At 62.3% G+C, this 14126-nt stretch overlaps 2 protein-coding genes across 2 annotated transcripts in view; one reads left to right on the top strand and one right to left on the bottom strand.

Moving 5' to 3' along the window:
* Positions 1-4344, top strand: part of NGEF (neuronal guanine nucleotide exchange factor) — a 113144-nt gene extending 108800 nt beyond the window's left edge. The window contains exons 12-15 of the mRNA XM_082841217.1: positions 124-279; positions 1028-1107; positions 1857-1961; positions 3377-4344. Coding sequence (XP_082697343.1) covers positions 124-279; positions 1028-1107; positions 1857-1961; positions 3377-3567 — 532 coding nt within the window. The 3' untranslated portion in view covers positions 3568-4344. The remainder of the gene's footprint in view (positions 1-123; positions 280-1027; positions 1108-1856; positions 1962-3376) is intronic.
* Positions 4345-6744: 2400 nt separating this feature from the next.
* On the bottom strand, positions 6745-13221 carry SNORC (secondary ossification center associated regulator of chondrocyte maturation; the record flags this gene model as incomplete). The annotated part of the gene is made up of 3 exons (XM_082840613.1): positions 6745-6854; positions 6949-7131; positions 13065-13221. The coding sequence occupies 3 exons, from the start codon at positions 13219-13221 to the stop codon at positions 6745-6747; spliced, it is 450 nt and encodes a 149-aa protein (XP_082696739.1).
* Between the last annotated feature and the right edge of the window lie 905 nt (positions 13222-14126).

The following is a 14126-nucleotide window of genomic DNA, read 5'->3' as shown; positions in this document are numbered from 1 at the left end:
GAAGGAGGTGAGGAGTGGCAGCAGAGGGGCCGGCCTCGCGGGCCAGGGTAGAGCGTTTCCTGGAAATCCGAGCCGCCGCCGCCTCGGGACTGACGTGCCTCTGCTGCCACCCTTGGTCCCCAGAGACAAGTACCAGGTTTTTGACTCCGCCCCGCGGGGCCTGCTGCGAGTGGAGGAGCTGGAGGACCAGGGCCAGACGCTGGCCAACGTCTTCATCCTGCGGCTGCTCGAGAACGCGGATGACCGGGAGGCCACCTACATGCTGAAGGCGTCCTCTCAGTGAGTGCCCAGCGCCTGTCGCCTGCCCGGGTGGAGCGAGGCTCCAGGCTTAGCGCACCGCCGCCCTGTTCCTGTCCTTCCTCCCCCAGGCTCTGCCGGGAGGGTTTCTGTGCAGTGTTAGTGTCAGGGTGCGGGGCGAGCACGTTGCTGGGTGTGTGTGTGTGTGTGTGTGTGTGTGCGCGCGCGCGCGCGCGCGCATGTTCCCTTGGGCGTCAGACTCTGGGCGGGCCCCTCTGTTCTGATGAGTTGTTGTAGAGCCCTTGGGCCCGCCCGACCAGTGAACCACTGTCAAGGTGGCCTCAGGCCCACCTGCACCTCTGAGCTGCCAGGCCAGCCGCCCTGCAGCCCCTGTGCGGTGCCCAGCAACCCCCAGCCCAGGACTCACAGGTGTCGCCCTGCCCATTGCGGTCCAGTTCTGACTGCCTGGGGCAGGGGTGGCGTCAGCCTCTCCCAATTCCACGGAACATGGCTCAGGGCAGCTGGCAGCTGAGGGCTCGCCTCTGGGTTAACTTTGGGGTGTCGTGGGCTCACCCTCACCCACTGACTTTAAAGATGTACCAGGGAGGTTCTATAGCGCTCCGCCCCAGTCCCGCCACTGGATTCCCGGCCCCGTCCACGCCGTCCTGCCGCTGCTCTGTGCCAGGCCCGGGACCCAGTGGCCAGCTTGCTGGATGCCTGGTGCAGCGGTTCCCCTCACATGGGGTCCGTTGCTCTGCGGTTGGGGCATTTGTCCTCCTCCCTGTCCCAGGAGCGAGATGAAGCGTTGGATGACCTCGCTGGCCCCCAACCGAAGAACCAAGTTTGTTTCCTTCACGTCCCGGCTGCTGGGTAGGTGGCCCACTGGGGAGGGGGCACCCGCCGGGTGGGGCAGGGGAGGGTCCGGGGAGCCTCATGGCGGCCCTGCCTGTCACAGCTGCGTCAGCCTCAGGGGCCTCTGCACTCCGCCTGAAGGGCCTGCGGGGCCGCTGGAAAGACTGCTTCGCCTGCCCGGGGGTCCCTAGCACCCCAGTGCAAGCTTAGTACCCCACGGAGGACACGGGTGTGCCTGAGCTTTGCAAACGTTTTGATGGTTAATGAAGAAATAAAAGCCACTGGGTCATAAGTGACAGATGCCACAAGGAAACCAAGAGGAATTCGGGCCCACAAGGCAAACGCCAGTGTTCTCTGGGGTGGCCAGTTGTCTGAAAACCTTACAGAATTTAAAAGGGCACAAGTCCAGCTGCCTGATAGAGACGCTGCCATCCTGACCGAGCTCACCGAGTCCTGACTGTCCCCAAACTGCTCCCAGGGCCCAGCCCAGGACCAAGCAGCTCCTTCTGAAGTCTCAATAAGAGCCCCTCAAGCCTGTTCATCCCTGTATCCACATACTTTTTGTTCAGAACTCCTGGTGCTTTAACGGCCTTTTCTTTGGAGCCACACACCCCTCCCTCGAATGAGCCCTCTTTCAGTTGCTGTGGGAGTTTGCGTTGTCTCTTGGACAGGCAGCGTGCCCCTGCTAACTGCTGAGGCAGAAGTGGGGGGCCAGGGCGGGTGCCGTGGTGATGAGGACATGCCACCCCCCTCTCTCTTCCCTTCAGACTGCCCCCAGGTCCAATGTGTGCACCCGTACATGGCCCAGCAGCCGGACGAGCTGACACTGGATCTGGCCGACATCCTGAACATCCTGGACAAGACAGAGGATGGTGAGGCCCGGGGGCTGGGTGCCTCTCGCACTCGAGGCTCCCTGCCCGCCCCTCCTGGGGCTCTGCCCTAGCCTGAGGGATGCAGTGGAGAAGCAGACAGAAGAGCCGGCTGAGAGCAGGCAGAGCCCAGGGCCGTGCTGCCTGTCTGCTCCCGTAGACCATTCTGCCCCTCATGGCTTCCGCTGGCCTTTTCTCAGCATAGAGCAGGCATCTCTCCCAGTGCCTCCGCTCTCCTTCCCCGGAGCTGTGAGGTCCGCCTTCCCCCACTTAGCATGAGGCCCAGCTGAGTGCCTGGCTCTATGTCCCTTCCCCTCATCCGGCCCTGGCATCAGCCCCCATCACAGTGGGAGGGGTGATGGCCAGGAGCACCCTGATCCTGACCCCGTATTTGCAACAAGCTTCCAGATGAGCCTGTGACCACCAGGCTTGTAGCCCCACATGGGCCAAAGAGCCGCCTGCCGGGGCTTCCGCCCACTCCTGCTGTTGGCATCAGTGCCAGAGGTTCACTCCCCTCCCCTGAAAAATTGATCCCTTATTTCTACATCAATTGTTCCTAACCTAAATCCCCCAAAATACACAAAGCATCTCCACCCAACCCCATTTCCTCCTCTTTTTCAAGACCCTGGCTGGAAAGTCTCAGGCTGGTGACCTCCAGAGGAGGCCATTTCCACCCTTCCCAAATCCTAGGGCCTCACCCAGCATTGAGAGAACAGTGGTTCCTGCCCTCCCCCTCCCCCCACAAAATATAAACAGCCTGACACCCCTCCCACATGGCCTGCAGAAGGCGCGCCCCTGGCCCTCGGGCCCCAGGTCTTAGCCCTGCCCCAGGACCTGCCAGCAGGACCTGCGGTTCGGGCCCCAGGCCCCCAGCAGAGACACTGTGATAACGGAGGGTGGGGGGTAGAGAGCTAGGGCACTCGGCCAGTTCGTGACAGCCACCCTCGGCTGACCACCCAGCTCCCGGGAGGCTGAGGCTCAGGGAGGGGCTGCCCAACCAGAGGGTGACGGTAGCATTCACGGCCAGGGAACCACGCGGTCAGCTACCACCCCACCGGCTCCTCAATGCCTCCTGCTTTTGGGGGTGGCCCCTGGGGTCTCCTGGCCTCACTTGGGGCAGCCTAGGATGGTTTGAGAGCTTGGGAATGGGTTCCAAAGTCAATACATCCGGGACACGCAGTGGTTCTGCCCCCGCCCTGTGCACACACCACGCTCCCCGGGAGGGCAGCACACGCCCAGCTCACGGGGATTAACCAGGTCTGGGCATTTCCAGCAATGCGTCTGAGGGCAGGGGACCTCTGGAAAGGCCGGCTGGACCCCTGCGTCTCCCTTTCCTCTGCTCCCCACACAGGCCAGGGCGAGGCCCAGCCTGCGCCACTTGGAGAGCTTCTGACCCTCCCCTTCCCCTCCCTACGCAGGGTGGATCTTTGGCGAGCGTCTGCATGACCAGGAGAGAGGCTGGTTCCCCAGCAGCATGACTGAGGAGATCTTGAATCCGAAGATTCGGTCCCAGAACCTCAAGGAGTGCTTCCGTGTCCACAAGATGGATGACCCTCAGCGCAGCCAGAATAAGGACCGCAGGAAGCTGGGCAGCCGAAATCGGCAGTGACCCCTGACCCCGGCCTGGCCAAGGGATGTGGGTGGGCGGGAGCAGGTCGTGGCAGGCAGCCCCCAGCGGGCAGCAGAGGGGCTCAGCGGGAAGGGCGGACGCTGCCGCAGGCAGCAGGGTGTGGCCCGGGGTGCCTTGGCAGGAGTCGCCCCCAGCCCTCACCCCTGCTACGTGGTTAGTGCTCCTGTGTCTTGGCCCCTCGCTCACAAACTGCAGAACAGGGGCCCACGCCTCTCCTCTGCTGCATTTGTAAACGAAAAAGTGTATTTTAAACAGTGTTACACCATCTCTTCTTCTTGTCTCTTGGGAGGGGCAGACAGAGGACGGGCATGCTCCAGGGCCCTTCCCAGGCACTGAGAGGCCCCAGACCCAGGGTGTCCCTGGCCAAGGGCAGGTGCAAAGGTGACGATGTTATGACCCCTGCACGTGTCCTCTCCCCGGAAGCTGTTAGAATCGGCCAGGTGCACAGGTGGACCACCCTTGCCTGATGAACCTGACGAGTGTCCTTTGGTCTCCGACTCAAAGGACTGAGAGCCCAACCGCCTCTGTCCACCTCCGCCGCAAGCCTCCGCCAGTCTCTGGCTGCACGGCCAGGCCTGCCTCACGGCCACCAGAGCTTGGCTGAGGGCCCACGCCGCCTTTGGCTCCCTGATGGGCTGGATGTAACTCGCATCTTCTGGCCCCTTGCGGAGCCCAGGTGTTATAAAGAAATGGTCACTGCATCCTGTATGGGTTATGGTTCCGAGAAAAGCAAATGGCACTTCTGGCTGCATTAAAAGAAGCATCATGTATAAAATAAAAGAGGAAGGTCTACTTTTTATTACCCCTGTGCGCACAAGAATGAGGTGTTTCGGTCTGGCAGGGAGAGAAGAGCCCCCTTCAAGCCCAGTGGAGGAGGTGTGTCCCAGGGAAAGGGCTAAGGAGGCTTCTGGTGGAGGAAGAAACAGCCGGGGGTGGGGCCTCAGGACGGGAGTGGCTTTGGACCTCTGCTTGTGGAGGGACTCCAGAAACCGGATAAGCTGTTTGAGGCAGTGGGGGACACCCTTCTGCAGGTTGAGAAGGCAGGTTTGAACACTGTGGGACAGAGATGTCAGTGGGTGGTGGTCCCATAAGGGATCTGACCACCAGGTTTGGGACTGCGGCTTCCCACCTGGCCAGTCACTGGCCTGGGACACTTCTTCCCACCTCCAGAGGCAGCAGCCAGTTACCGGAGGCTGCAGCTGGCCCTCAGAGCCACCCGACACCCGGCTCTGTCCTGGAACGTGGAGGGCCTTGAATCCCACCCCGCCCAGCCCTGCCTGCCAGGACACACTTAGAAGCCCAGGATTTAGATCAAGTGGACGTTGTAGCATCTTCCCACAGGCCACAGCACAGCCCTTGGCGTTCTTGAGACCTCAGACCGTTTGAGAACTGGATGAATCCCTGGAAGATGCATACGTACGCAACATGCTGGTCCAACTGGAGAGGGACCCCCCTGGTCCCAGTGAGGGGCTGATGCTCTTGGGGCCTCCTTGCTGCAACCCCAGGGGAAGTACCAGCACCTGAGTTTCCCAGGAGTGAGGGGATGGGGAGAGGGACCATTTCGGAGTCCCATACTGCTCCTGGCAGGGTGGGGCTGGGGAGGGGAGCCGTCGGTCCTGGCCAACGTATCCCGCTTTTCTTTTTGGAGCTGGGAAACAGCATACTGACTTGGGTCACCTGCTCTAAGGAGGGCTTCGGCTACTGCAGGTTATGTGTAATAATGTAAACAGTTTCATGAAAACCAGTCAGTTTCATAACAGTCTTTTATAAGCAGAAACTTAAGCCATGATGTGTTTTGGGGAGTGTGAGTGGGTACCACGCGTGGCCACCTGGCGTATCCAGGAGAAAACTGGTCTTAGCCAGAACAGGTAGTCAGGAGCTCAGAGAAACCAAGGAGGCCAAAACAATTGCTAGAGACAATGGTGAAAAAAAAAGAGGAACAGCTCACTGCACCAGCACTCACTCAAAAGGACCCTCCTGTGGCCCAGGTGTTAAATCATCACTGGGGTTTGCAGACAGCGCCCCCTCTAGGCCTCAGGGTCCTCACTCCAAGGGTCCTTGGAGGATGGGGATAGGACGCAGTTCTGGCTTCTTTCCTGCTGCACCCAGAGCAGGTAAGCCACTAATTTAAATCCCTCTCTCTAAATGATAAAAGTTAGGCTTCCTGGGAAGTATGGAAGACAGAGGGCATGACCAAGGACTCAGTGCCAGGGCCAAGCTGGGGCGTGGCACGGCTGGGTGGTTCCTCATCCCTCATTCAGCTGCCATAATTTCAGGGTTGAAGTGAAAACAGATGAGCGTGAAAAGCCTTTTTGTTTTCTTTCTCTAAACAAACAGCCGTCCTGCGTGGGGTTGCCCGCTCTGCCCGAGGCTCCGCGAAGCCCCCTGCACAAGCTTACACAAGCCAGGGGAGGGAGGCGGTCTGGGGCTGTGGGTTGGGAAGTCAGGACAGGGGCCCACAGCACCCGGGATTCACCCCTCTGCTCATTCGCGCCTTGGGCTCCCCGAGGAAGAGGGGCCCCCAGGAGTCCTGAGGGTTCAGGTCTGGGGCTCAGAGCCTGCAAATAGCGCGCTGGCTGCCAGAGTCAGAAGACGCCCCCCCACCCCCAAAGTCACTGGCCTCTGGTTGGGGAGCCGGGACAGCCCAGGGTCCCGCGGACCCCACCATCACCCAGCGAGGCGCAGAAAGCAGGACGGCGGGCCCAGGGCAGGCCGCTGCCTCTCCTGCCCTCGGGGCCTCACGCCGGTCCGCGCTCGCAGCGCTCCAGGGCCGGAGCTGAGGGGTCTGCAGAGGGCAGGGCCCGGGCAGTTTGCGGGACGAGCAGGGGGCTGCGGCACGGCGACTCCGCGCTCCCAAGGTCTCGCCGGGCACTCTGGCCAGAGAACTTCGCACGCCCCGCTCACGCACACCGGCGGCCTCCGGCGCACGCGCATCGCGCACGCACCCGCGCTCCTGCGGGGCCCCGGCGCACGTGCGCTCACGCACGCGCGCGTGTGCGCGCGTATGCGCGCCTCGAGCCCCGAGCACGTGTACGTCGCCTGCCCCCACACCCCCACCCCGCTCGCCCACACACTCACGCGCGGACACATGGAGACACGGGGGCGCGCACCGGGGGTGGCGCCGAGTCGCGCCGCGGCGCGGCCCCTTTATTCGCTTCAGGAGGCGGAAAACTTTCTCAGCGCGACGACCACGAGCGCCAGCACCACGCAAGTGGCCAGCAGGGCGGCGATGACGATGGCCGCGATGGCGCCGGGTCCCAGCGAGCCTGCGGAGGACGGAGGGCCGCGTTAGCCCCGAGGCCCGGCCCCCCTCCCACCCCTTCCTCCCGGCCCGCCCGGACCCCGCGCCCCAGCCCGTACCGCCGCCCTGGTCCAGATGCTCCCGCGCGGTGCTGTCCTCGGGGCTCGGCGCGGCGGTGGGCGCGGGCGGGCCGCTGACCGCCGGCTCCCGGGCGGGGCTGGTGCTCTCCACGGGGCCTTCTCCCGACGGCAGCTCGGCGGGCTCGTTCCACAGGGTGGGCACGGGCTCCTGCGGGCCCTCGGCTGCAAAGCCAAGGACAGGTGTGGGGACCTGGGCGGCAGGGCCGACGGGGACGTCGACCCCGCCGTTGACCGAGTGGGAAGGGGCGCTGAGTGCCGGGCTCTGGGGCACAGCGCGGTGCTTGCCGCTTCACAGGTGAGGCAACAGAGGCCGAGTGGCCCACGTGTGGCCCCAGAGCCTCCACTGGGGTCAGGCCACCCCTGCCATGAGAGGACAGGCTGATGGGGGAGGAGGGCACTGAGGGACCAACAGGCCCACTCGGGAGGAAGCTGGAAGAACTTCGGGCTGGCAGCGAGCTTCAGGGCAGGGGGGCGGGGGGAGGCAGGGCACTTGCAGAGCCTGGGGCCCCTCATCTGAACTGCTGGGCTCTGTAGGTCCTGGGGAAGTGACACTTGTAAAGGGTTCTTTCCCCGCACCCGCACAGGGCAGCCCCAGGGCAGCCTTCACCCTGGAGAAGGCGCCGGGAGGGTGAGGCATTGCCCTCTCCAGGAACCAGGGTTCCTGCTCAGCGCGGCCGGTGAGCAAATATGGCCCACTGCTGCAGGAGGTGGAGAGGAGAGGCCTGCCCCACACCCCAGGGGCAGCCGGCCCTGCTGCTTCTCGGCCCTAACGTGGGCAGAGTGGAGCAGCCCCCAGGGCCTGGGGTCTAGCGCCTGCACGTGCCTCCACGCGCCCCCCGAGTGTCTGAGGCTTAGAGCGCAGGGGCCTCTCTAGCCTAAGAAACTGATGCCAGTACGTTGCTGCCTCCAGACAGAAAAGGGCCAGAGGGGTGGGCAGGGGTGTCTGTGGTCAGTGTTAAGGGAAGCCCCAGGAAAGGGTAAGCCCTCAGCCCCGCACTAGCTGGGGCTCCGTCAGCACATCAGTCTCCGGGCAGCGTTTTCTGCAGGAGCCTTTCTCTGCTCATGGGTTGGGGGTTAGCAGGATTTAGGGTACCCAGGGGCCCCAGAGAACGAGAGGGACAGGCTGAGAGGCCTGCGTGGTAACCCCAGGCAGCCTACACCAACTTTGCCCCCCCCCCCCCCCCGTCAAGGATCCTAGCCTGAGGAGCCTCGCAGCAGCACCCCAGCCCTGAGCGATCTCCATTGTGAGCCAGGGATGCTAGAATGGGCTTGCCGGGCATCACAGCGCACCGTCTCATTGATACCAGCCGCTCTGTGGTCGGCCAAGAAGACCAAGGCTCAGGTTAAGCTGAGGTGGGCGCTGTGCTGGTAGTTAGGTGCTGCTGGGGATTGAAGCCCCGGAAGAGGTCGTGCTTCCCGAGAAACTTCCTGGGAAGTTGTGGTTCCGTCAATACAACCCTGGCCAGCCCACCTGCGGTCCCTGGGGCACATTTCACACTTGGGGGCTCCACCCGAGAGCTCCCCCAGAGCACAGACAAGCCAGACCCACACCCTGCTTCCAGGCTCACCAGCTCCTGGAGAGGGGCCTGCTCTGGGAAGACACAAAGGTACTTCCAGGGTTCTGCCAACGTGTCCACCCGAGGCAAATCATGAGTAAACAGCCAAACCCAAATTCCAGGGCAGCCTTAAAATAACTAGGCTTTCACAAACGTTAAGGTCACGAGAGACAAAGAGAGGGTGAGGAATTGTTCCAGGTTGGGGACTAAGGGGCTATGACAACACGACGCACCGTGCGTTCCTGGGTGGAACATTATGGAGTCCACTGGTGAGCTATGAAAAAGGCTGTAGTTCAGGTGACAGTACTGCGTCAGTTTTCACTTCCTGATTTGGATAACTGACTCTGCTTATGTAAGAGAATGTCCTTGTCCTTAGGAAGTATTTAGGGACAAAGGGGCATGATGTCTGCAACTTAACTGTCAAAGGTTCAGCAATCAGATAGGTAAGTGAGTAAATAGAGACAGGAAGACGGTGAGAAGAGCAAATACGGCAAGATGTTGGCGGTCGGCGAATCCAACTGAAGAGCCTACTGGAGTTCACTGGATAATTCTTATAACTTTTCTGTAAACTTCAGATCGTTTCATGACAAAATTTTACAAGGTCCCCAGCTCCCAGGCCCTGCCCCTGGTGCCTCTCCCAGGCCTCAGCTGGATCGGTTCTGAGGCTCAGCTTGCAGGCAAGGACCGCTGTCATATTCCCAGGACTTGCCCGGGCCTGTGCCCCTTTTCAGAAACACCGCTGGCAAGGAGGCCTGTCAGGGGCAGGAGGCCTCTCAGGGGCAGGAGGCCCCTGCACCCACTGTGTGGAAGCCTCCCCCTCCCAGGGCCCAGGCTGAAGCAGTGCTGGTGTGTGGGGGCCACCCCGTGTGAGGAAGGGGAAGGCGACTCGGTCAGGCCTCCCTTGTCGCTGCCTGGGAGGGCTGGGGTCTGCAGCCTGCAGCTGCCATGGAAGGCTCCAGGCCCTAGGCATGCCTGCCTCAGGCTCCCTGGGGCTGAGCAGAAAAAAGGCCTGGGTGTACCCACCGCTTGGCAGGCCCTGAGGTCTAGGGCTCACAGACTGCCTGTCTTCCAGATAAATGAACAAACCACTGGTCCCCACTTGCTCACATGCCCAAGACAGAGTGGCAGCCAGGCGCCTCCCTGTCCTACCACCACCAGCCAAAGCTCACCTCCAACTGCCAGGCCTCTGGCCAGAGAGGCCAGCACAGGGCTACTGGGTAGCAGGGCCAGCCAACCTGGTGGCGTCCAAGGAGTCAGCCCCAAGTGCAGGAAGAGGAGTGCCGGGCTCCACACCCCCTGGAGGGCAGGGGCTCCCTCCCAGGAACTAGTGGTCACCCTCTGCCCTTTGCCAGAGCCCGGGAGCCATCTCTCGGGGAGAAGGGCCCTCTGAGCCGGGTACTTGGAGACCCACCCAGACCTTCTCCCTGTCTGCCCCCAGTGACCCAGCCTCACCCTGTTCCTCCCCACAGAAGCCTGGACCCTCCCTGCCAGACACACCAGCCCAGGCCCCCTCATCCCTGCTGTGCGCACCCCCTCCCGCCCCTTCAAGACTCTGCCAATCTCTGAAGCTTGATGGGCTGAATCCATTGGCTTCCAAATAGGAGGGCTGGGTCCAGATCCCGGCTCCACCACAGCCTCACCCTGGGACCACCGCGGACTGCCTTCGCCACCGGCCTTCACTTCCCGACCTGTGGAATGGGGGGTGGACCGTGCCTCTCACAGCCCTCACAAGGTGGTGACTGTGCTGTCACGGCCACCGTCAGCTGCTGCCTCTGCCCTAGGGCCTTTCTGGCCTGGGCACCATGGCCCTTGCCCCCCTGCGGGCTTTGCGCCTGCTGTAGCTGACCATCGCCGGGAGACCCCCAGAGGCGGATCCGGGCTTCAGGGATTCATCTGCACCCAAGCAGCCAGGGCCCAGGGCCCAGCAGCTCCCTGCCAGCCCAGGCGGGTGCCCCAGCGGCACACATGGGCCAGAGCCACAGCCTGTGCTCAGTCACCAGCCCTCCGGCAGAGGAGGTGCAGCTGCCGAGGAGGGCCAGGCATTTTCTTGTCCTCGTCTACGTGCCTCCGTATTCTCTCAATTTGCTGTAGTCAGAGGGGGAAGCCAGTCTGTCCCCCAGATCTATCCTTCCGGGGAGCCATGAGCAGAAGCCGTTGTCAGGGAGCTTCCCCACAGCAGGCCCCATCTGAGGAGGGGGAAAGATGGGGGAAAGAAATGCCAGGCAGAGGGACTGGTATGCGGGCAGGCGTGGACGGCAAGCAGAGACGTTAAGCGAGGACGGAGAAGGGAGGACAAGGACCGGAGTGAGCTGCAACCGGCAACTCCGCGCGCAGACTGAGAGGCCCGGAGAAGTGGGCGCCTCGTGACCCTGCCACGGGCCTGGGCACCGTGGGCTCTCCTCCAGCCCCACCGCCTTTCGGTAAATAAGCTTGTTTAACGCTCAGTCTGACCACTGGGCCCGGAGGCCAGGCGCCCAAGCTCACAGACGGCCTTTGTGCGGCCGTGAAGGGCCTTTTCATCCCTGCCCTGGCCTCCCGCCCGCTCAGCCTGGCCTGCCCCCCCCACCTCGGTAGCTGTGGCCACGGGCGACCCGCAGGGAGGGCAGCAGGCCGCTCCCTTCCCGCCTGCCTGCTCAGGACCCCAGCCCAGGGAGCAGCGGGCCAGGGGCCTGTGGGGCCTGCTGCACACCTGCTCTGAGCCTCCAGCCGGGGGTGGGGCGGCCAGGAGCCTCCCGAACCCGCTCCCTCCCAGAGCGGCAGGGCGAACCACAGCCAGCCGGAACCCCAAAGACTCCGGGGTGGGGCTGGCCTGCCTGCCCTTGGTAGGACACATGGAGGGGACTCGGGAGGTGAGGCCAGGTGAGGTCCCGCTGCCGCCAGACACGAGGCTGTCCCCAGGCATTCCTGCGGCGGCAGACGCAGCCCACCCACCCAGGCTGTGTGTGCACAGTCTGGTCCAGCGCCTCTGGCCGGCAGCCTGGCTGGGAGGGCTGGCTGCATGGGGACCAAGGAACGACAGAAGCTGCCCACACGGCCCCAGACCCCGGGCAGACGGACGCCAGCACCTTCACCTCCACCCACTTTGACCACCAGGCGGGAAAAGCTTTTCACTGGGGTGGGTGGGGTATAAGGGAGCCACGGGAGACGCCACCCCACTTTAGATCACTTCCCCGATGCCCTGGGCACCACACCAGCCCCCTGGCTTGCCCAGCTGTCCCCTCTCCCACCAAAAGGGAGGCTGGATGCTTTCCTAGCCGCATGAGGAGGTGCTTCTGCCTGAGACTACCCTGCACCCAGCAGAGCAGCTGGGGATGTTTTCCTCCTAACATGCGCTGAGCGCTACCAGCTGCCTGGCCCGTCCTGAAAGCTCACGTGTGTGAACTTGGCAGACCTACAGGCTCCTGCGAGAGAGGCAGAGGCGCTCTGATTATCGCCATGGTACAGCAGAGGAGAGGCACAGAGAGGCTGAGAAACAGCGAGGAGGACAGGGCCAGAAACGAAGCCAGCCTGCAAGCTTCTTCCTAGGGTGTCTAGAGGGAGGCCGGCAGGCCCACAGGCTCCTCGCCACCCCACCCCGTTTCCTCCCGTGTTCGTGCCTGAGTGTGTGACCATAAGGGTCCCCCCGGCCTCGCATCCCCCAGCAGCTCTCCCAGCACCACATCCACACGATGGTATCACAGCCTCCCTCAGATCCACAGACACTCCTCCGAAACCCATGCCGTGGAGGGTCTCCAAGGGGCCCCCCCAGCCGCACATTTCTCCAGCCCCAGGACTGCCCTCAGGAGCCCCGAAACACCTCCCTTTGGCCCACCTCACGGCCATCAGAGATGGCTTTCTTCCAGGAGAAAGACCACCCATGACCCGTCTGTGCCTTTTCTCGCTCAGGCTTTGAAGCCCCACAGCTGTGCCCAGGACAGGGGCTCAGGTCCCAGGAGCCTGCCAAGCCAAGCCTGGTGGGACCCTTCTCGCCAGACCCCAGACCCAGCCATTTTCAGCCTCAGTGCAGTGCCTCAGTCCAGCATCCTCATGGTTTTACAGAGGGGTCTCTGGCCCTGTGCTCCCTCTGGAATTTTTCCCAAGATGGAAACAGTACCTGGGTCTTCACTCTCAGAGGACATTTCAGAAAACCAGCAGAGAAGGGCTTGCAGGGCTTGACAAATAAATGGTAGGGCTGTGTTCTTACATCTAGGGGCCTTCAGCTGCTTGCCTGGTGCCCCCTCCTGACTCCCAGATCTGAAGGCCTTCAGATTTTAGGGTGCTGGAGTAATCCCCATGTACCCCAGGCAGCTAACGTCCCTGGCCCTGCTCCCCAAGTCACCCTCCTGCTTCAGAGGTCACCATCTCTATGGCTAACGATTCCCTGAGGCCTCGGACGCAGCCGCTGCCAGCCTGTCCTGGGGGAGCCCTTCACAGAATCACCCCCAAACTGCCACCCCATCTCCTGTGAATGGCCTTGCCGGTGGGCATTAGACATTCTGGCCTAAGGTACTTCTTAGCCTTGGGAGGCTGGTGGTAGCAGAGCCCAGGGGGCACCCTTACCTGTGAGCACCGCAGGGGCCAGGACCCCGGAGAGGAGCAGCAGTGCCATGCGCAGGGCCAGACAGAGCGCCATCCTGGCCCGTGAGTGAGCGCGGCCGGCGAGCGGGATGCACGGAGGATTGAGCTGGTTAACTTCAGGGCAGAGGGAAAGAGGCATCAAAGGGCTGGGAAGGGTTTCATCAATGCAAACTCTGTCCTCCTGGGACACCGTGCCCGCCCCCCACACATGAAAACACACACACACACACACACACACACACACACACACAGAGCACAGCTTACAGAACTGACTGCTTTCCTGAACTCTGCAGCAGCCCCACCCTCAGAGAGGGAAAGAGGAAATTGCTCTTTCCCCCTCTCCTCTCTCTCTCTCTCTCTCACACACACACATACACACACACACACACACACACACACACACACACACACACACACCTGGGCCACTGAAAGTGAGAGAATCTCAACCTCCATGTGCAAGACTCACCCAGGGAGCTTGATAAATGCAGATGGCCCTGGCACTCTGTTTCAGTGGGTCGTGGATGGGCCCAGGAATCTGCATTTTAGTGCTCAAGGCCCAGGCTTGGGAGACTCCAACCCTAGGCTGGCAGCACTGATGAGGGCCAGGTTCTGCTCACGTTTGGGCTCTCGATGCCTGGCAGGGAGTGGGCACACAACAACCCTTGTTAAAGCAGCATTTTTCTTTTTTTTTTTTTGCGGTACGCGGGCCTCTCACTGTTGCGGCCTCTCCCGTTGCGGAGGACAGGCTCTGGACGCGCAGGCTCAGCGGCCACGGCTCACGGGCCCAGCCGCTCCGCGGCACGTGGGATCTTCCCGGACCGGGGCACGAACCCGCGTCCCCTGCATCGGCAGGCGGACTCTCAACCACTGCGCCACCAGGGAAGCCCTAAAGCAGCACTTTTAAAGCAATTTCCATCCAAACCTTCTGGCAGCTCTAGTCTCTCCAGAAAAACTCATGTCATAAAACGCCCTGTGTCCCTTCTTCTTGCTCTCTGTTCTCCTAGGCACCTGGGACTTGAAATACCACCTGTGTGTTCCTGACAC

Source organism: Leucopleurus acutus (genome assembly GCF_964270905.1).
Source record: "Leucopleurus acutus genome assembly, chromosome: 6".
NCBI lineage: Eukaryota > Metazoa > Chordata > Mammalia > Artiodactyla > Delphinidae > Leucopleurus > Leucopleurus acutus.
The sequence above is the reverse complement of the archived record's forward strand: the minus strand, read 5'-3'. Positions and strand labels throughout refer to the sequence as shown.